The 20,564-nt window shown below is 29.7% G+C and overlaps 1 protein-coding gene across 15 annotated transcripts in view; it reads right to left on the reverse strand.

Annotated features, from left to right (window-relative positions):
* Positions 1-20,564, reverse strand: part of Dhap-at (dihydroxyacetone phosphate acyltransferase) — a 96,258-nt gene that overhangs the window by 12,056 nt on the left and 63,638 nt on the right. For 5 of the 15 annotated variants that reach the window (XR_010843322.1, XM_014428156.3, XM_014428172.3 and 2 more), the window contains exons 1-13: positions 17,236-17,668; positions 15,573-15,729; positions 13,990-14,188; positions 12,800-12,985; positions 12,156-12,326; positions 10,394-10,523; positions 9,161-9,364; positions 6,555-6,706; positions 3,357-3,529; positions 3,111-3,277; positions 1,854-1,985; positions 1,601-1,750; positions 1,447-1,523 (exon numbers count right to left, since the gene is read on the reverse strand). Coding sequence is in view for 14 of the 15 variants with exons in the window: in XM_014428156.3 (XP_014283642.1) it covers positions 1,447-1,523; positions 1,601-1,750; positions 1,854-1,985; positions 3,111-3,277; positions 3,357-3,529; positions 6,555-6,706; positions 9,161-9,364; positions 10,394-10,523; positions 12,156-12,326; positions 12,800-12,979 (1,536 nt within the window). In the remaining variant the exon portion in view is untranslated. The other 10 variants (XM_014428167.3, XM_014428164.3, XM_014428163.3 and 7 more) reach the window with 6 other exon arrangements.

Below are 20,564 nucleotides of genomic sequence, written 5' to 3' on the forward strand. Positions count from 1 at the left end.
TATATATATACAGTTAAATACATGTGTATGTATATAAAATAAATCTGTACCACCATAACCCATGGAGGGTTCTGACTGTCTAGGGTATGGAAGGGTGTAAGGAAGTACCCTTATTAGACCAACGGCTGTGTAATGAGGTGGTTTGGTCAGAATAAAGCTCCACTGCCATATTTTTTCTGAATTAAGGGTACCCACTTAATGAGGCTGGGTGGCCAGGAGGGCTCCCAAACCATAAGGGTTGATTTCACAGCCACAGTACCAGAATAAAAAGTATCTGCCACACTTTAAATCTGTGCGCTACACCCCCCCCCCTATAATATTGGGTTGTAAAATAAATTTGTAGCGTTTTTCAATATTTCAATTTAATCCTCTCTGTATTTATAAAATCATGTTTACTTGGTCAATAATGTTTACATATTCTAAAAAAAGGATTAGTTAACATGCTTTTTTACATTAGTTCCAACCGAGATTCCTAATCTTTAAGTGGCATTTTGCTTGCTCAAAATAGAAGAGAAAAAAATTCATTTTCATCATTTAATGATTTTTTATTTCCGTAAAGGAAAATCAGCAGCACAGATGGTTGACAAAATTTTCTCAAATCAAGTGTCTCAAATCATTTTGGGGCTGTAGGATATTTTATCTGATTTTACAACCCATATATATAAAGGAGAGGTGTGATACAAAGGTAAAGTGTGGCGATAATTTTTATTCTGGAAATTATATATATATATTGATAACTTTTTTCTCGACTGTTGTATATATACATTTGTTTTGGTGGGTCTTGAGGATCAGTCAATAATTACTTTGTAATAACACATCTGTACATTTATTGTTTGTATAGTCATGCCCTACAACGAGAAAAACAGAAGTTTTTTTTAGAACATACTCTCTCTTTAAATAATTATCACGAAAAATTCTCAACAGCAGTGTGTTCTACCTTTGTTAAAATGTTAAAATTTGGGGAAGGAAAAAAATAAATAAATAAAATAAAATGGTACATATGGCGAAGCCTAAACACACCTGACTTTCATTTCAAAACCATTTCAGTCCTTCCTCAAATTATATATATACAATAAATTAGTCGTATTTTCTTTTGGCTTTGAAATTAAAAGGAAAATAAAAATACTAATTGAAAATTACTTCATAATTCAAATTAATCTCCAAGGTTTTAACAATAATGTTAACAAAAATAATAAGTGATAAAATTATGATATATATTTTTGATAATTAAGGTTTTTAAAAAAGGAAGATTCTGAGATTGAATAATAATAATTAAACACTTATGCAGTGATGTGATCTCACAAAGAATTCTTATTTTTCAGTAAACAAGTGAATAAGCTGGAAAGGTGAAACTAAATAGGAAGCTAAACATTCAATAGCACATACAACACAGACTACTATGCCTCACAAAAAGCTTTTTTGTGAACTACTAACACGGATACCTACCTGAAAATCTGAACTGGCCAAAACAAATTCGTGTTTGAATAAATCACATAAATACTGATAATTCTCATAAAGAAGATCTACAAACATGTTTTAAAAATAATAATGAATGAAATTTTGATAAATTAATACAAATTAATTTAAAAATACAATTTACCAATGGTAACTTCATTTTCTTTACTTAAACATTCAAAAATAGTAAGAATTATAGAAGATCTTATAAACAATGTTAAGGTGGGATTGACATAAATTTGCAGCATGACTATTGGGACACCTTCCTCAATTATTTCTTCTCCTAAATTACAACCTATAATATATACAAGCAAAAATTAAAAAGACAGAATTATTTTGCTTAATTCAGTGAATTAAGGGCAATAACTAACAAAGAGTTACATAAACATAAGAATTACCTTTTTGATTTTCAGATTGATTTAGAGGCCTTTTGAATTCAGGTTTTTTTAGAATAATCTTATTTTCTGATGACAAATAAACAAGTGAACTATGAATACATATTGATTGTTTAATTGATGTTTCTAAGTCCCCTGTTAAAATAAAAAAAAAATGAGATTATGAGCATATATATAATCTTTCACAGTTTATTTGACAAGTTAGACTTATCTTGGCATTAGATGGGTGGTACCAGATTAGATTACATTTAAATAATTTTGGAAATATAAGCTTACTCAACTGGGTATTTAGGAGATAACAATCGCAAAACTTATGAAAAGTTTTTTTTTCCATTTTGTCCATTTTATCACGCTTAAACCTGGCCTGAATTCAGCCCGTGAGAATAATATTTCTTTACTTTTATAGTAGAAGTACGAATAAATCTACATATTCCAGAAAGAATAGGTTGGTAACATTTAGGATAAACAACTATTCCTGTCATAAAAGGGGTTAGTACAGAAGGGTATTGAGCCCAAAACACAAACAACAATCCACTTAATTTGAGATCAATTGTTGACATTCATTCCTCTTGAAAGATTTTTTTTTTTAAATCATTGGAACTATAATTATTTCCTTAAAAAAACATTGAAAACGTTTTCAAGACAGTGTGCAAAAGTTTCAATTATTATAGACAGTCTCAGTGTAAGTATTTACAATAAAGTAATTGAATTTGAGTACAGTATTTTTTGACCAATCTTCCTTTTTTAGTAATGATGAGTAAATCAAAGAGTAAATAAATTCAGATACATCCAAAGATCAGTGTGCATTAAGCCAAAGTGAAGCTGACAGTATCCAATCCTGTCAATATTATCATTATCATTTCCATGATAGTTTTTAGAAAAAAGCTTTTACTTATTAATAATTTATTTAAATGTGAAGTCTAATATTGTTTAATTAAGACTTAATTTGAATAAATTGATTTTTTTAAAAGAAAATGGGTATTTTTGTTTAGGATCTTAAATCTAAAAGCTTAATGACTACATTAAAAATCTATAAATTTAAAAGTTGATAAAAAAAATAAAGAAACCCAGTAAATCAAATATCTTTGAGAAATAATAATTATTTTACCATAAGGAGGAATATTGTATGAATATATCCCAACAAATCTTAGAAAAAAACTCTTATAATATTAAATACACAAACCTCAGGCACAAAAACAAAAACTGAGTCATTGTAAATTAAATTATTTTTATAATAGAGTACAGAATAATAAATCTTACCTTCAATAAAGACAGTAGCACAAAACAGATCAAATACAAAAAGAAGCTCATTTACATTTTCAATAGCTTCTTGTAGAGGTAGTGCATATGAACGTTTCCTGATTATATGATCATATAATACCAAGGCCAATAAATTAAAACAACTATATATCTGCAGAGATTGCTGCCTAAATAAATGAAATATATACTTAATTAATAAAAACAAAACAGGAACACAATGATTTAAGATACATTTTCTCAACTTACATTTCGGTAATTTTGTAAGCAACCTGTCTAATTTTATTATTTTCATTTTCTTGACATCTATATCTGAAGTCAATTTGATTATCAAGAAAAGAACGTATTGAAAACGCATCACCAAAGTTAACTAGAATATTACCATAGTTTTCATCTAAAACTTTCAGAGCTTTGAAAAAACCCTAAAATAAAACAAAATAAAAATTTGACTCTTTTTGTTTTAAATTTACATTTTACAATTAAAGGACTTTACTATCACCTGGATTATATTTTCATTGCATATCTTCTGGCATGTTATTGAAAGTTCACATCAAAATCTTACACTGTCAAGTTTTTTTAACTTAAACATATGTTTACATAAAATTTGTTAGTTAATTAAAAAAAAAACTGTTTTCCCGAGTACAACTTTGATATTATATCATTATTACTGTACTTGTATTGAGACCGTACGTAGGGCTGAGAACTTGCCATCTAAAAAATTTTTATATATTGGCCCTATCACTGCTTAAAATCTTTTTATTTAAATTTTTCTAATAGCTAATTATAAAATAAAAATTATTTATAAACTTGGTGTAAGACATATGCAAGCGAAGAATCAAATTAGATTTATAAAAGAAAATTTTGATCTTATCGATTCAATAAAACATTATTTTTATACTTTACTATAATATTCCTATAGTAACTCATAAAATTGTTCAAACAATAACATCTTTCATTTTTAAAATACTCTATCAATAATACTATTTATATGCCAAAGTTAGGACTACATTGATATATTTCTAATTAGTGAAACTATTTAAATTTCTAAAACATGAAATGGTTCAGTTTAGTACAGCCTTAGACTTTCTCCGTATCACTTAAAAAGTTTTTTTTTTTTTTTGTTTTCATTCAGAAACTGGAATGTAACTCACCTAGATTCAAGTAATTGTAAAATAAGTTTGTAGCTTTTTTTGTTTTACTGATAATTTCTATAAAAACTTCAGATTTTTATAAATATTTTTAATCAATTATATATGACCCATTTCGATCTATTACATGTTGCCATCTTTCAGGTAATTTTTTAATTCCGTCCTCCCAGAACTCCTCTATGTGTATTTTGCAGTCCTCAAGCGAATTAAAGTGTTAAGAGAGTTTTGAAGGGCCCGAAATAAATGAAAATCTGTTGGGGCAAGGTCTGGTGAATAGGGTAGGTGGGGAATCACATCCCAGCCAAACTCCAATAATTTCTGCTGTGTCTGCAAGGACACTTGAGGATGGGCGTTATCATGATGGAAAACTATGCCTTTGCAATTAGCCAATGCTGGACGCTTCTGCTCAACCACTGCCTTTAATTGTTCCAACTGGGCACACTATACTGCAGAATTAATGGTCTGGTTGGGCGGGAGGATTTCAAAATAAAGGCCACCTTTCCAATCCCACCAAATGCACAGCATAACCATTTTTGGATGTAATCCTGCTTTTGGAGTCGTTAACGGCGGGTCATTTTGTTTTCCCCAGGACTTTTTCCTCACAATATTATTGTACAGGACCCACTTTTAGTTAGTCACAATATTTTTTTTAAATATAAATTTTATGAAGAGCCACCTACAGATAAACAAATTAAATTTTGTTTATTTAATTTAATTGCATATTTTCACAATGAGAACACATATAAATAATGTAATTATGAAAAAGGAAGTAATTATTTTGAAATTCTATTAATAAAATTCAATTATAATAAAAATCAAATATACAAAAAACAAAATACAATGAAAATTTACTAAAAATAGGGTTTGTACACAAGCTCCCGGCAAACCATTCAGGAGGGAAAAACAACTAAAATTTTAATGATATACACATTAGCCCAACATTAGCATATGAGAAGAACTAAAAGTTGCTTGAAAAGAAAAGAGTAATTTTAAAATAACTATTGTTGGATTTACATATCCGATTTTTTCATTACTTTTTTAATTTTATAAAAAGTTGGAGTCAGGGGTTTCATGGCCTCCTTTGCCGCATACACCAGAAATCCCCGAATACGCCACGACTGCGATGCCATGTGGCATGCAAGATAGAACCAGGACTGCCCTTATTACTACGCCACAGTCAATGACTAGCTGGCCAGCCTCTGATCAAGAGAGATGGTTTTTCTAGACACATGCAAAATCCATGGTATTCGCCATTTTTACCTACTAACAGTCTACCTTTAGGAGGGAAGTTGCTATAAGATACAAAAGTGAACACAAAGCGAAACTTCTAACATGTCACCCAGATAAGTCATAATTTCTTAATGAATGAGACCCCCTATATCACTGTTTATATATAATATAATTAATTACTTTAACTAAACTATTAACATAATTTGCCCCCTCAGAAATGATACCTTGATTAAAGAAAAATATATGTGAGCAATTCTCGTTCCACACTAATTTAGAATTGTATTTTCAGTATACATTCAGGGTACCTTGAGTAATGCACTAACTTTCAGTATACATTCAGAGTACCTGGTATAATGCACTAACTTTCACTATGCATTCAGGGTACCTGGAGTAATGCACTAACAGACCTTGGAGTAAGCAACTATTGATGGGAAACAGAAAATAAAATATAAATTTCAATGATTTTTAATTTGAAAATGACCATGATCCTAAGTACAAAGCCAAATCAATTCTAGATTGGAAATTGGAAATTTGATGAGTTAACTGGACACTATACTCCTGGCTCTACTTTAAATTTTCACTCCCAAATGTAATAGCTGGCTTGATAATTTGAAAACAGTCAATTTTAATTTTCCTTTATTAATCATTCCCATCAGATCCAAATCTATCAATTCTAGTTTCATCTAGAATTATATTCTAAATTCTAATTGTACCATTATAAGTTATAAACTAATTTATAAGCAGAATTTCTTATTAGTCTCTTTTAGCAACAGCCTTAACCTAGGTACATAAACATTACAATTTATATAAACATTTAAAAATGAAACGTGGTATTATTTGATAAATATCCTGAATCACTTGCTATATATAAATATTTCCATTGATAATATATAACTTAGTTCAATAACAGATGAAAACTATATGGCTTTGCTCAAATATCAGATTTAATATAAAAATAGAGAAGTAATGGCATAAAATTATGCACATTAATTCTAATTTTTTAATTATTTTACCTAATATTCAACATGACATTAAATGAATATGTGAAAAACAAAATCATAAACAATACCTTAGTAGACTCTTTTGGTTTTGGAATTCCAAGTAATTCATAAGCAAATAATCCTTCTTCCAATATTCGATCATAATTTATATTTATAGGGACTATTGTTAAATCAGGTATATCTCCAGAAAGATAAGCTTCAATTACCATTGCCAGAAAACCTACAAATATTATCAAAGAAACAATGTATTAAGATGTTTTCTTGCATGTTTATTTTTGAAAAAAATACATCTAAGCTAGCTTATGAGTATTATGGTTTTGTTAAATTGTTACAAAAGTATTTCTTTGTGCATAGTTTAATCGAACCTTTAGAGTAGAATATATACAGTATCCCAGCAAAAATGGACCTCTCCCCTCCCCCTTTATTTAAGAGAGGCTTGAGAATTTCATAATGAAACTGAGTCTTAGTTATAAAAGTAATTAATTAATAAGGTAAATGTATCAAGAGTGTCTCACTGGACACTGACCATTCACCATCTTTTGAAAATTTTATCATAAAACTCTTTGAAATTCAGTGAAAAAAAGTATATAGCTATTTGTTTAAAACAGCTCACAATACAGTAATTAGAAAAGGTTCCAAAGAATGCAATTGTCTTAAAATTTCTTTTTTAACAAGGATTCGTCATCATACTTTTTAGTACATTCCTACCTATTATATAGGTACAGATAGATTTCTAGTAGTTTCAAGTCCGATAATCTTGATTAATATTGTATCGAAAGCTCTGAGAATGGCACCATATTGAAGGTACTTAAATAAGTTATAATGATTATACCAATTTGTTTTAAGATAAGATTTTTCTTTTTATTTAAATTATAATCATCCTATTATCATTTTTATAATATCATATATTATTATTTTATCATTAAAAAAAAACAAAACAGAAACATGTAGATGAGTTAAATCAATGATGAAGTAAATTCCTAGAAATGTTCTTATTTAAATGACAAAATCATGATAGATAGCATAATAAAAATGATGATAGGAACACAATCATGAGAAGAAGAAAATATTAAAGTTATATAAATATTATAAACAACACATTGACTGCCTACTACCAGATATCTCATAGTTTGCATTACTGCCTATGATATCAAAGAGTTATCTCATAGGTTACTCAACATATTTGTGCAGCTTCAGTAAAATTAGTGATATATCAGTTTAAATGTGAATAGAAAAAGTAATGTGACAAGCCTCAGGAAAAGTACTATGGCAGCCAATGTGTTAAGAGGCAATAATAATAATCAAAAACACTATGACCCATGAAGGGTCATGGGTTCAGTACTTAGTAAGGAAGCACTGTTTTTAGAACGATTATGATGGTGATTTTTTCAAGATCACGGTCAACCGCCAGACTTTTCCTCATCTAAGGTTACCTACTTTATCAGGCTAGGTGAGCCTCAGGAGGGGGGCTCCAGAACCCACAAGGATAACTCACGGCTACAGTATAACAGAAAATAATTATCTGCCACAGTTGGATTCGAACCCAGGTCCTTAGAGTTGATAGCATAGTGTCTTACCACTGGGCCACAGCGCTCCCTAAGAGCCAATAAAATAAATAATTTGTCTCAAAGTTAAATTAGCAAGTTAACTCAAATACAGGAAACCTGTATGCAGAGGTTTATGTTATAACCCATTACAATGATAATAAAAATAATAATAAGTTAATTTAATTTTTTAACTTTTTTAATCTTTGTAATTAACAAACATCACTACGGACACAATTTAAATTTTGAGAGATTTAAAGGTAGCGAGATAAAATTCTTCAATTATTTTTATTATATTAAGAAAATCTTTAACAATTCAAAATTAATTTCAAAAGTTAGTTACATTACATGATGATGATGAAATAAACAGCAATGAATAAATAAATATTTTGGAGCTAGGTTCGCAGAGTGCCCAGTTTGTATAAGTGTGGGTATGCTTCTTGCCCCTTTTCATTCATATTTATTTTGCACTGGCCCCAGGAAATGAATCTTGACCCTTCCACTTTGGTTCAACTTGGTTTGTAACCACTAAGAATTGTCGAGGGTTTGTGGAAAGGAACAACAGGATCAATTCTAAAACTAGTTCCTCCATCAATATGAGTATTAACACTAGCAGTGATAAAACATGATTTATCATACCAAGCCAGAAATACAAATGTTCAATAACTTTCTTTATATTATTTTTGTAATGAAAATGGCTGAACTAACAATTTAATGGAATAAAGAAATATACGCTTTTTAAGAACAAAATGTTAAGTCCGTAATGTTGATGAAGATTGATAAAAGAAGAGCAGCCTTATGGAAGAATAAGTGATGGCAATAAAAATTACTTTAACAGGCTTCCTGGAGCTTTGTGTAAAGGCTTTATGTAAGTGATATCACTTACTCACAAAACTTTTTAAACCTCATAATTGAGAAACTAATTACACAATATGAAGTTATAATAAAGTTTAGTAATTGAAGACTCCAAAAAACTTTACAGGATAGAAAAACTAAACAAAATTTGGAGGTTAGTCTAACATTGTAGTGTATAAAAATAAAAAATTAATTTTACACAAAAAAAAAAAAATAAATAAATAAATAAAAGATAAAATCTTAAACTAATACTCTTATTTAAAGTCATTCAATACCAAATTTTGGTGACAATGATTTCCCAGTTCGACTTCTAGTGCCTTCAATAAAAAACTCTATAGGTGATTCTTCATATGAGATCATGGCTTTAATATACTCTTGAAAAACAGACCGATAAACATGATCATCAACAAATTTTCTTCTCATGAAAAATGCCTTGCTGTTACGCAAAACATTATTCATTAGTTTCATTGATAAAAAATCTGTAAAATAAATAAAATAATAAGCAACAATTTTTTCAAATAAATACTAGAAATAAAGAAAATGAATTTATGAGACACAAAATCATGATCTTATTACTTAAAATGATTTCACAATTATGTTTAGTAACAAACAATTTTTCTATCATTTGTATATTTCAGTTTTTCCAGTGCTTTTGTACATTCAAAATAAAATCTAATGTTTTTCCCTATAAAATGTTCAGCAAGTGCTGTCACATGTTAATTCTTATTATTTTTGCAATAACTTTTGAGCTGTTTTATTGTAGTCTAACATTTAATACTTATGTAATTATTGTTTGTCCCGAGGATCCCCATTCTCAAAAAAATAAAGGAAATATCCTGAAAAATTGGTGAACCATTGTATTATTATTATTATTATAAGGGCAACAGACCATGGTCTGAGGTCTAGAGGTGTAAGTCCTCGCACGATGTATTTTCTAATATTTGAGGCAACTCATAGATCGGGTGTAGGACTAATGACCCAACCCTGTATCCTTTATTGTGAATCAAAAGCAGACGTGCAGCTAAAAATCTACACAGCCTATAGTGCCACCAGAAAAAAAAAAATTGAAGTTACAAACAAAAATGAAGAACAAGAACTTGGGCATAGGAACAAGTACTGTCCATTAAAAATCTAATGAGGCAATTCCACCTCAAACAAATTTATTCACAAACAGCTCGAGTCGCACTTTCCACTCTTAATTGCAACTTTTGTTTACAAACATTTGCCTTCAACAGGTGCTTTCTATCAGATCCACATGATTAACAGATAGTTAATTAAATTAAAACTCTGATTTGATTTAGAATAACTGCATTGATATTAAAATGAAGGAGCTCCAAGGATATGTAAACAATAATCAGAGTTTAAAGGTGTATTATTCTCATTAAATTTTTTATGGTTTAAAAACCAATAATAAACTAAAATATAGAATAAAGTAGGATAACTTCATATTCGAAAATGTGTAAATTAAATTAAAAAATTTTAACAATAAATAGTTATGCATGAATTACCCATTCCAGCAGCAACACATGGTATGTGTATATTATACTTAAAACACACAAAGGCCATTAGTATGAAATCACAATAACTTCTATGAGTAGGCACAAAAATGACAGGACTATTTCCCATTTCAGAAACAATCTAAAAACAGATAAAAACAAAAGTTTAAATAAAGCTATTAATCATTGTTTTTCTAATAAAGGGTAAATAAAATCGTCAATTAGATCCTATTTCTCTTACATCTACTAAACTACAAAATACTGTAACATTCAAATGATCCTAACTATTCTATAATTCCAATATATGGAACAATGTTTAAACCTTGAAACATCACTCATCTACCCTTCCCATTTTCCATTACTAAATCAATTTTCAATAAGAAAAGATCATACAAAGAAGCTCCTCCAAAAAACATGGATGCCAGCAATGGCAAATAGGGAGGGAAAAATGAAAGGAAAAAGTGAAAATTGTAAAAACTCCCTCCAGCTCTTCATACTCTTAAAAAATGCTTTGAATGTGAACATTTCTAAAGAATGTCTAATAGAGAAAAGTAACCCATCCAAACATGGGTACACAACGATTTCCTATTGCCATCACACCATTATACATCATGCTATTTCTAGATTATGACTCCAAGATAATGGTTCCAACCAGCTCAATCACATTGAGGGAACTTGATTCAAGCCAAAACAGAGCCTTAAGGATGATAACAGAAGCAGCTAAATTCACCCCTATTACAGCCGAAAAAAGTCCACTCTCAAATGAAATCACTTTAACAACATTAGCTAAAATCAGTTTTGTAATTCTGCGAGCATTTCAGGATTTCAGGAACTCCAAAACAAGTCATCAGTTAACAATGGGCTCCTACCAGTTTTATAAAACAGGGAACCTTCAAGCTGCTCGAGTATGGATAAGAGGAACCATACCCAAAGAATGGACTGAGACCTCATTAGTGCCAGCATATACAAAGAGGCAAGCATTAACAACATGCAGCCAGTAGTACTTTACCCAATCCTGCCCATAAAATATTCTCCACAATATTTTACATTAGGGTCCTACCATCTAAAGAAAAAAAATTGGATGATTAACGAGGTAGTTTCTGACCAAATAGGTCTAATATTGATCAATCCTAAGGAAGATCTCCTGGAATATATCTTATTGAATTATTATTAACTATTTTAATGTTTTATTTTGTTCAACGTTAGATTTGTAATTGTGGCAATTAGACTGCCTATATTCTTTTAATAACATAATTAGTGTTAGGTAACAACAGCCTAGGGATAAAAATGAATAATTTATTTTCAAAACTATTCATATCAACTATATACAGTTAAAAATAAACAACCAGCTGACTGCAAGTTTAAACTTAAGCTTTAATTTTTATTCAGAAAAAGTGGAAAAGAAGGACAAATAATAGACAGTATATCCAGGCGTTTAACTCATATTTATTCTGATGCAGACACTTATGCTTAAAAGATAGCTTTGTGGATGGTACTTGTTAGAGCTAGGTTGACAGACTTAAATAAAACAAAATAAATATAAAAGATTAATATTAGTTAAATCAAAAGCATATTTCATTTCCTACCACTGATTTAATTGATGAATTAAATTAAAACAGAAATTTAGCTAATACAATTTTTGAACAAAGAGCAGTGAAGAATCCAACTAATTTTCCATTCATAACCATAAAAATGATCTTAAACTACTTGAAGTATGATACAAAATTATTGACAGAAATAAAAGAAGACAAATAATACAAATTTTGATACAAACCACATTCAACATGCTTTCATTTATGTAAAGTCCTGATAAAGATTTCCGAAGCATTTTAACTAAAAATAATCCTAACCACCGAATAACAGCTAAATCATAAGCATATCCTATTTCCTCAAGTATATCTATGATCTGTTGTTTTGAAGCCAACAATGATTTGTCTTCAAACACCTAAAAAAGATTATTTTTATTATTTCAGAAATATTAATAACAAAAAACTTTTATTATTATATAAGGTCATAATATAATATATTTACATTATATTAAAAATCAAATAGATAGATTTCAATTAAAAAATAGCTGCATGGAGGACTTGTTAAATAATACCCAATAAAACTTAGCATTAATTATAAACTTGTTATAAAGAAATAATTTTAATAAATATATTTAGATCGAATAATTTGGTTAAAACTACAATCTTAATTCAAAATATCTACTGAATCTTTACATTAGGAGTTATTTATAAAATTAAATGCACCTAATTGTTTAGATATATTGTTAGTAATATTGCATTAAAGTTATTCTGATACTTGTCATACTGCCTCATATTTTTGCAACTGATATAAAATTTTTTTTTATAGTTTGAACCGATGAAAAATGAATCTTAGTTGATTTTCTATACTTAAAAATAATAACTGACCTACCTCTTTAACCAAGTCATATAATTGGCTGCTCTTAGCAACAATTGTTTTTAATTTATTTGGTGAAATATGAGGGCGACTTTGATTATAGGCCTTTATGAAATTAATTGCTCTTGAAACCCACAGAAAATCGTTATCATTTTTTTGGAAATCTTCCAAAATATTTCTAAATTTTTGAGCCATTTATACCTGAATGATAGAAAAAGAATAAAAATAAAATTATACCAGGAAATAACAAATAAAATAAATATTAAATTGACATCAGTATTATAAAAATGAAATGACAATAGACTTGCCAACCCTTTCTAAATCTTGCAGTAGATAAAAAAATAAAGAATAGAATATTATTAAGAACACTCATAAAATGTTCTTATATAAAACAATATACAGAAATAATACATATTTTTAATTATGCAATCAATCTATTAAAATAAAAGCCTGCTAAATAAGTCACAAAAAAACTAAAATACTGTCTAATGGTATGATAAGTTAATGAGGTTCGAATTACAATATAAGGTATATTATTATTATTTTCCATATGTAACCGACCTAGCTCGAACCAGATATCATTCCTTCCATTATAAACTCCCAAATCACCCAAACCCACTATTTTTTAACCTTACTTCCTCTTCCATTCCTGATAATCCTCTGAGGCATCTGAAAAGAAGATGGCCACAAGACCTGCTAATGTAAAATGTCATTAGAGTGCTACCAATGGGTAGTTTCTTTACACGCCTATATCACTCCATTATAACTGAGATTAAATTTACTAAATATATTATAATGTAGAGTTGTAAATAGCAATAAATAAAAAAAAAGTAAAAAGGTAAATTATAAACTAATTGCATAATAATTCCTCAGTAGTGTTTTCATTCAATTATTTTATTCTATAAACATTACAAGTTATAAAAGGTGAAAAACCAAGAGTTAGTAAATGATTATATTTACAAAATATAATCAATAGTTTTTAAAATTATCCAATCAATTAATAATAATATCAATAATGTCATTTAAATAAATTAATCTGAAAACACTCTTTTGTTTTGTAGCTGTTTCGGTATTGTATGGTCCCATCAAGGCACTCAAACGTCCCATTGGATTAAGAGGACTATTTCAATACTATTTATTTTCTTTTTTAAATACAGTAACATATTAACAATCTTAGAAATACAAACACATGTATAAGATCTTACCTAGTCTTAAGATCTTCACAATATAATATAATTGTTCAAATATGTCATCTGCAAAAAACAGGCACTATATAATTAATAAATCCTGCTTGCAAAGTTAGTGTCAAGTTAGTTCCAGAATACAACACAACTTTACAGAATTCTAACATTTGAACATAATTTTCAGCCATTGATTTAATTCTGTAACATTCTTCACCCGCACCTGAAATAAGCAAAATTTTTACTAACATTGACTTTTTGAATATTGATTTTAGTCAAGTGCAACAGTAATAAGAAAACAAAATGGTATAAAAAATGTGTATATTAAAGGAATGGTAGTTGTGAAATAATATTTATTAGAATGATTAGGAAAAACAAGCTACCTTTTATTTGTCATTGTCAGTGGGGAGAGGGTATAATTTTTGTAATGACTGAAACTTTAGTATCTGTTTGAGAGTACTTGATAAGAATAGTAAATGAAAAAATGTCTGATATATTTCAATAAAATCGTCAATTACTCTTTCAAAATTTTCTGGATCATTGTTCTAGTGAAATAATGAATATATTTTTTTAAAAAAATACTTTATAAGCCAGAACAATTACCAAAGTAGAAGAATAAAATACTAGGGTAATTATAAAGTGTTTTGACATACTTCATTCAACTGTATAATGAACACCTAAACCCGGCTTAGTTGTATAAATAAATCATAAAATGTTATTAAGTTGAATCCTTTAATTCAGAAAAGATTCTTGCTAAAATAGCTACACCTATAATTTTATAAAAATAATTATACTAACTTAATTATAATTTATTCTGCTTAATGTGAACTGATGTTTTTTTATTTTTTTCTGCAGAGGGCTTTGTCAGGGTTATAAACAAGATTCCAGGAAGTAAAAAGTAAGAACAAAGAAAAAAAAAGATGAATATACTGAAAATACATAAAAGGTAGAGTACAAGAGTAAGAGTAACAAGTAATAAAGGAAAACAAAGGCTATTACATAAAAAAAATTAAACAGAATACATAAAGTGAAATCATATGAGAATAGAAAAAACTACATCACAAAAAAAGTATACTTGAAATGATGACATGTATATAAGGGAGTAGGGGGAGGAGGTGTTCACAGATGCAAATTATACAAGACAATATCATGCATACCTTCCCAGGAATTAGCTGAAGTACTTAAATATGTTGGAAGAGATCATTAGCAAGAATCGCATCATAAAATATGGGATATATGGATGAATAAAAAGATGCCAGGAGAGTGGTAAGAAGCTATTATCTGCCCTATTCATATAAAAGGGGACAAATGAAATTGTAATAATCACCAGGCTACATCTCTATTCAATACTTCATATAAAGTATTCATGTCAATAGACTAGTGCCAAAGAGTGAATACAAGGGCTCAAGCAATGAGCAGGGAGTAACAAAGTGGTTTAAGGCCAAGAAGATTCACGACAGAGCAACTTCTCTCATTTAGATAAATATCATACAAGTATAATTTAATGCTGCTTCACCATCTATTTAACAGTATTGAAAGAAAACAAAAGCTAGTGAAACAAGTTACAGGTGCCCAAAAAACCTATTAGTGATTAAAATGACTCTTACAAAAATGGAGTGCAGAGTTAACCTCCTCCATCCTCACATCTCCCACACATTCAAAGTAAAATATGTGATGTCAAGGAGATCCTATTTCCCCATTACTGCTTAACCTGGCCTTGGAAAATGCCATTAGGAAAATTAGAATGAAGCCAGGTGGGAAGATCTGCAACAGATTAACCATGATTAATTAACAATTTGGCCAATGCCAATGATAAAGTAATATCAGCAAGATCATCTCAAGTATTAGCAGGGACACTGGAAGAGTTCAAAACAACAGCATAAGAATTGATCCTAGCTAATACTGAGAAAAAAGTAAATACTTAATGACCACCAGAGACAGTAATTTTGAGGAAGAAGGGGTCAAAATAGGCACTGAGCACTGTTTCTCAGCCAGTGCGTCCTTCAAGTACTTTTAAGGAAGTTACCCAAAAGTAATGAGACAGAGGAGAACATAAAGGCACAAATTGCTGCTGGCAATAAGTGTCTTTATGCCATGCATTATGCTCTAGGGTTCAAACAACTTTCCAAAAGTGCTAAGCTGCTGATTTATAAAAATATAATTAGATCCACTGTAACATTAAGTATTGAAACTAAGGTCATGAATTTTGCTAATAACAACATCCTATGGATATGAGAGAGAAGAGTCAGGAAGAAAATATTTGGGCTTGTACAAGAGAATAATATAAATTGGAAAAGGAGGAACCCCAAACTGAAAGTTATTTACTGAGCTGGTTATTGTGTGGGTTATTAAAAAAGGATTGGGCAGGCTAAAACATGTGGCAAAAAAATTTTAGTCAATGTAAAATTAAGGCAGTATAAAGCCAGGGTCATATGAGTTGAAGGGATTTGCTATGGTGTATTGACAAATATTGGAGGGAGGGAGGAGGAAGAAATCTTAATCTAGCCTTGCCCATGCTGACCAATTAAATTGAATAAGTTCCTTCTGAGACATACCCCTAAAGAAAAGCCCAGCCGAATAACAAAATCAGAACTATTAATGAAACAGGAATTAGATCCATTCACCATCTATCGGCTTCTACATCACATAAGAAAAGTTCCCTAGTAAAGGAAAATGGGCTTATAAAGTTAAATATGAGAAGTTTCATCTAGGATTGATGGAGTTACTTATAAAAAGGATCATTATTTGAGATAGGATCCTATGTTTAATTTATTTCATAAAAATTATAGATTTTTATACGGGAAGATTCAATATACCACTATAGGAATAATGTAATAATAGTCATAAAAAATTAACGAATTACCAAATGTTTTTACTCTACAGCTTAAATTAAGTTCTTTCAGAAAGAAACAAATCTTTTCTGTAAAAAGACATCCTAAGGTAATGAAAGATTACAATAATGTAATGTAATCCAAAAATATATGGATTTTGGTAGGAAAGGGAAATTATGAGCCAAAAACTATAAAAAATACAACAATTAAGTCATCAGATGAAGTGAAAATTACATTAATTACTTAAATTTGAATAAATTATTATTACAGTAGATATCATTAATATTTAAAAAAGACCATTATCAGAAAAATTGAATACATACTATTTAATGCGTTAGAAACAATAATAAAAATAAATGACTAACTACGGACAATAAATACATAAACATTATCATTAAAATAACAGCCAAGAGAGTTTAATACAATTAAGCAGAATTACCTCAGCTTTAAAGCACAGAAATCTTAACACAAAATACTTCAAGGTTTGGTAATTTTCATGAAATAATAATGTACCAAGTATTACTTAAACAATTCTATTTCCACTAATATGATTTTCATAACAATGAGTGAAGGGAAATAGAATTAATTTTCCCAAAGACACGTTTCAGATAACTATTATAAAGAAAATGTTAGCAGTTTAAACAGCAAAATAGAAGAAAATTAGTAAAGGATAAATTATCCATCTCATGCAAATCCGAAATAATTATCAAATATCAATAGAGATAGAGATACAGAAATACATATATCTAAATGTAAGCATGTTTGTTCGTTGAAATATACTGCTGTTTTAAACAGTATTAACGATAAAATAATAATTTCTTAAATAAGAGCATTTCAAGACATCTTTATGAAGTAAACATCGTTCACCAACGGCGATCAAATCGACAGGACAGTTTCCAAAGACTGTACTTGAAAGAACTTAAGTGGGATTGAATGATCTTATTTATTAATAAATAAGAGTGGTAACAAATGAATATCAGGGGGTACAATAACCTACTCTCCTTTAAGCAAAAATGACGTTATGGGATGGGTATTAGGCCACATCCCTTGAAGGCAACTTCACTTTAAAGTTAATAGGGATTTATAACATCACATTAATGTAATTTTCTGTATTCATTTGATTGCAAATTTGGAGAGAATAAAAGTTTTAGTAAGTGTTATTCCCAATAGTTTGGTATACCTTTAATGAAAATTCACTGAGTCGTTCTCAAAAAATTCGTACTTCTTTCTCTGTTCTGTTAAAACTCATTTCAATTTGAATAATAATAATTCTAAAATACATTTACTATTCTAAACAGTAAAGAGTTTGAATAAAATTGGTCAATTTCTAGGAACAGTTAATAAAAAAATAATTTCTTTTAAGGAAAACATTTTTTTATTTTATTTATTTATTGATATTTACAACTGTATAAAAAAATACAACCAGTAAATATGATAATAATGACATAATGATATGATACAGGATGTAGAGAAACTACCCAGTAGTAGAACTCTAAAAACAGTTTACAATATAAGGTCACGAGGGCATCTTCTTTTCAGGCGCCTCGGAGGATTGCCAGGAATGGAAGAGGAACCAAGGTTAGAAACGAGTGGGTTTGGTTGGTTAGGGAGTTTATTATGGAAGGAATAATATCGGGTTCGGGCTAGATCGGTTACATAAGGAACATTCAGGTCTTTATGGATGGTTTTATTAGTAACAAAATAAGGAGGATTGAGGATTTTACGAAGGATTTTGGATTGTAAAGATTGGATATGAGAGGAATTCGAAGGTTTAGTAGAGCCCCAAAGCTCAACTCCGTATGTCCAGATGGGCCTTATTATTGTCATGTAGATCAGTCTTTTGTAATGAGTTGGAAGTTTAGACCGTTTGTCTAGTAAGTGCTGTAATAGTCGGAATCTGGGTGCAGTTTCCTGTCTCTTCAGTCTTATGTGAGGATTCCAGGTTAGTCGTTTGTCAAGATGTAGTCCAAGATAACGAATCTGTTCTACAGGGGTAAGAGCCACATTATTAAAGTATACTGTAGGGCAGTCGGCAGGTTTACGACGAAGAGTAAATGTGATTTGTTGGGATTTATTTTTATCCTCCAATTTCGACACCATTCTTCGAGGATTGTGATATGGGACTGGAGAGTTTGGGATGCAATCAAAGGGTTATTACTAACTGTGAGCACACATGTGTCATCAGCATACGTGGTAAGGATAGTGTTAGTTGTTGGGATGTCAGCTATATAGACGGTGTAGAGGATGGGACCGAGAATACTACCTTGAGGAACACCAGCGGATTGAAAATAGAGGGATGAATAGGAACCATTGTGGTTTACTTGGAATAATCTATTAGTAAGAAAGGAACGGATGATGAGAAAATATGTAGGAGGTAAGAATTTACGGAGTTTGTAAAGCAGTCCCGGGAGGAAAACATTAAAATATAGTTTCATACAAATAGATAATTGTTTCTGATAAAAATGGAGAAAGTTGTTTATTGAAAAAAAAAGGGGGAAAAGCAGTAAACATTATTTTTCAGAATACTTAATGTTTACTACAAAAAAATGACTGAGAGTTAATAGTAATTCAAAAAAACCAATACCATAAACAAAATGTGAGCACGCATTGAGAAAATTTCAACTTTTTTTTTTAATCTCCCTGCCTAGCTATTTTTGGCATACGGAGTGTGGCAGCAACTCTCAACTCTCAACTGGCATATATAGCTTACCGAATGCCAAGCCTACGAAAGGAGTAGACCCCCCCTTCTCGCGTCACACGCTCAGAAGCATATCCCCTACATTATACTTAATTAAGTATAATGGTTTAAAAAAAAAATGTAAGAATCAGTTAACTCTCTTTTGAAAACATAGAGCATTGGTGTTGGCAAAATTTTATTTATGGGATTTACCCTCAAACTGGTCTTCGGGATTCTTTAGTTTGTGGAGTCAACAAGAATAACTACTGTGTTTAGGAAGACACTATCTTCCTCTCCAAGATATACTTATTAGAAAGGGAGCAAAATTTATTTGTGATGGCCAGAAATGTTGATATAGTGTCAAAACCAGTTGTGGCATGAATGAGAAGAATTATGTAACATCCAGTGTATTTTGAAAGAGGTTTTGATATGCAATTTACTAAAGTGAATTTTGCTGACGCGACATTTTTGGAATTTCTAGTTGAAATTAATTCACATATTAGTACTAAGATATCAGCATTAGTATCCATCAGGATCATCAGTATTATAGCTTATCCAATTCTGCAGGGCAAAGGGCATGTGATTGTCCGTCACTTTTGAAGTTCGAGTTGAAACTTATAAAGTGTCCAATTATGGATGTACATGTCGTCTGTTACGTTAATTACAGGGTAGTTACTATTCCTGATTGATGGATAGTAGTTGACTCGTACTAATCCTTAATACTGCCCAGCTCATTAAAAATTTTGAATTAAAACTTTTGTACAAGAGCTGATATCTTATTACAACCAATTAATCTCTAAATATTGTAATTTATGCCAATAAGGGTAATCAATGATAGTGCAATCAATTATAGCGGTCTTGTTAATAATACAGCCAAATTGTTCTCTTCACTGTCAAAAAAATAATACCGACACTTCCCCGCCCCATCAGCTCAAACGGTTCTGGGGAATAGCACAAAAATAATTAATTAAATAACTAATGGATAAGTTTTGAAAACTATAGATCTTATGTATAAGTAGATGGTCAGGGTTGCAAGAAAAAAAGAAGAACAAATAGTTTTATTTAAATCTTTACGGTCAACTATATATATA

This window comes from Halyomorpha halys, unplaced genomic scaffold (assembly GCF_000696795.3).
Source record: "Halyomorpha halys isolate HHAL.00 unplaced genomic scaffold, Hhal_1.1 Scaffold697.1, whole genome shotgun sequence".
In the NCBI taxonomy this organism is placed as follows: Eukaryota; Metazoa; Arthropoda; class Insecta; order Hemiptera; family Pentatomidae; genus Halyomorpha; species Halyomorpha halys.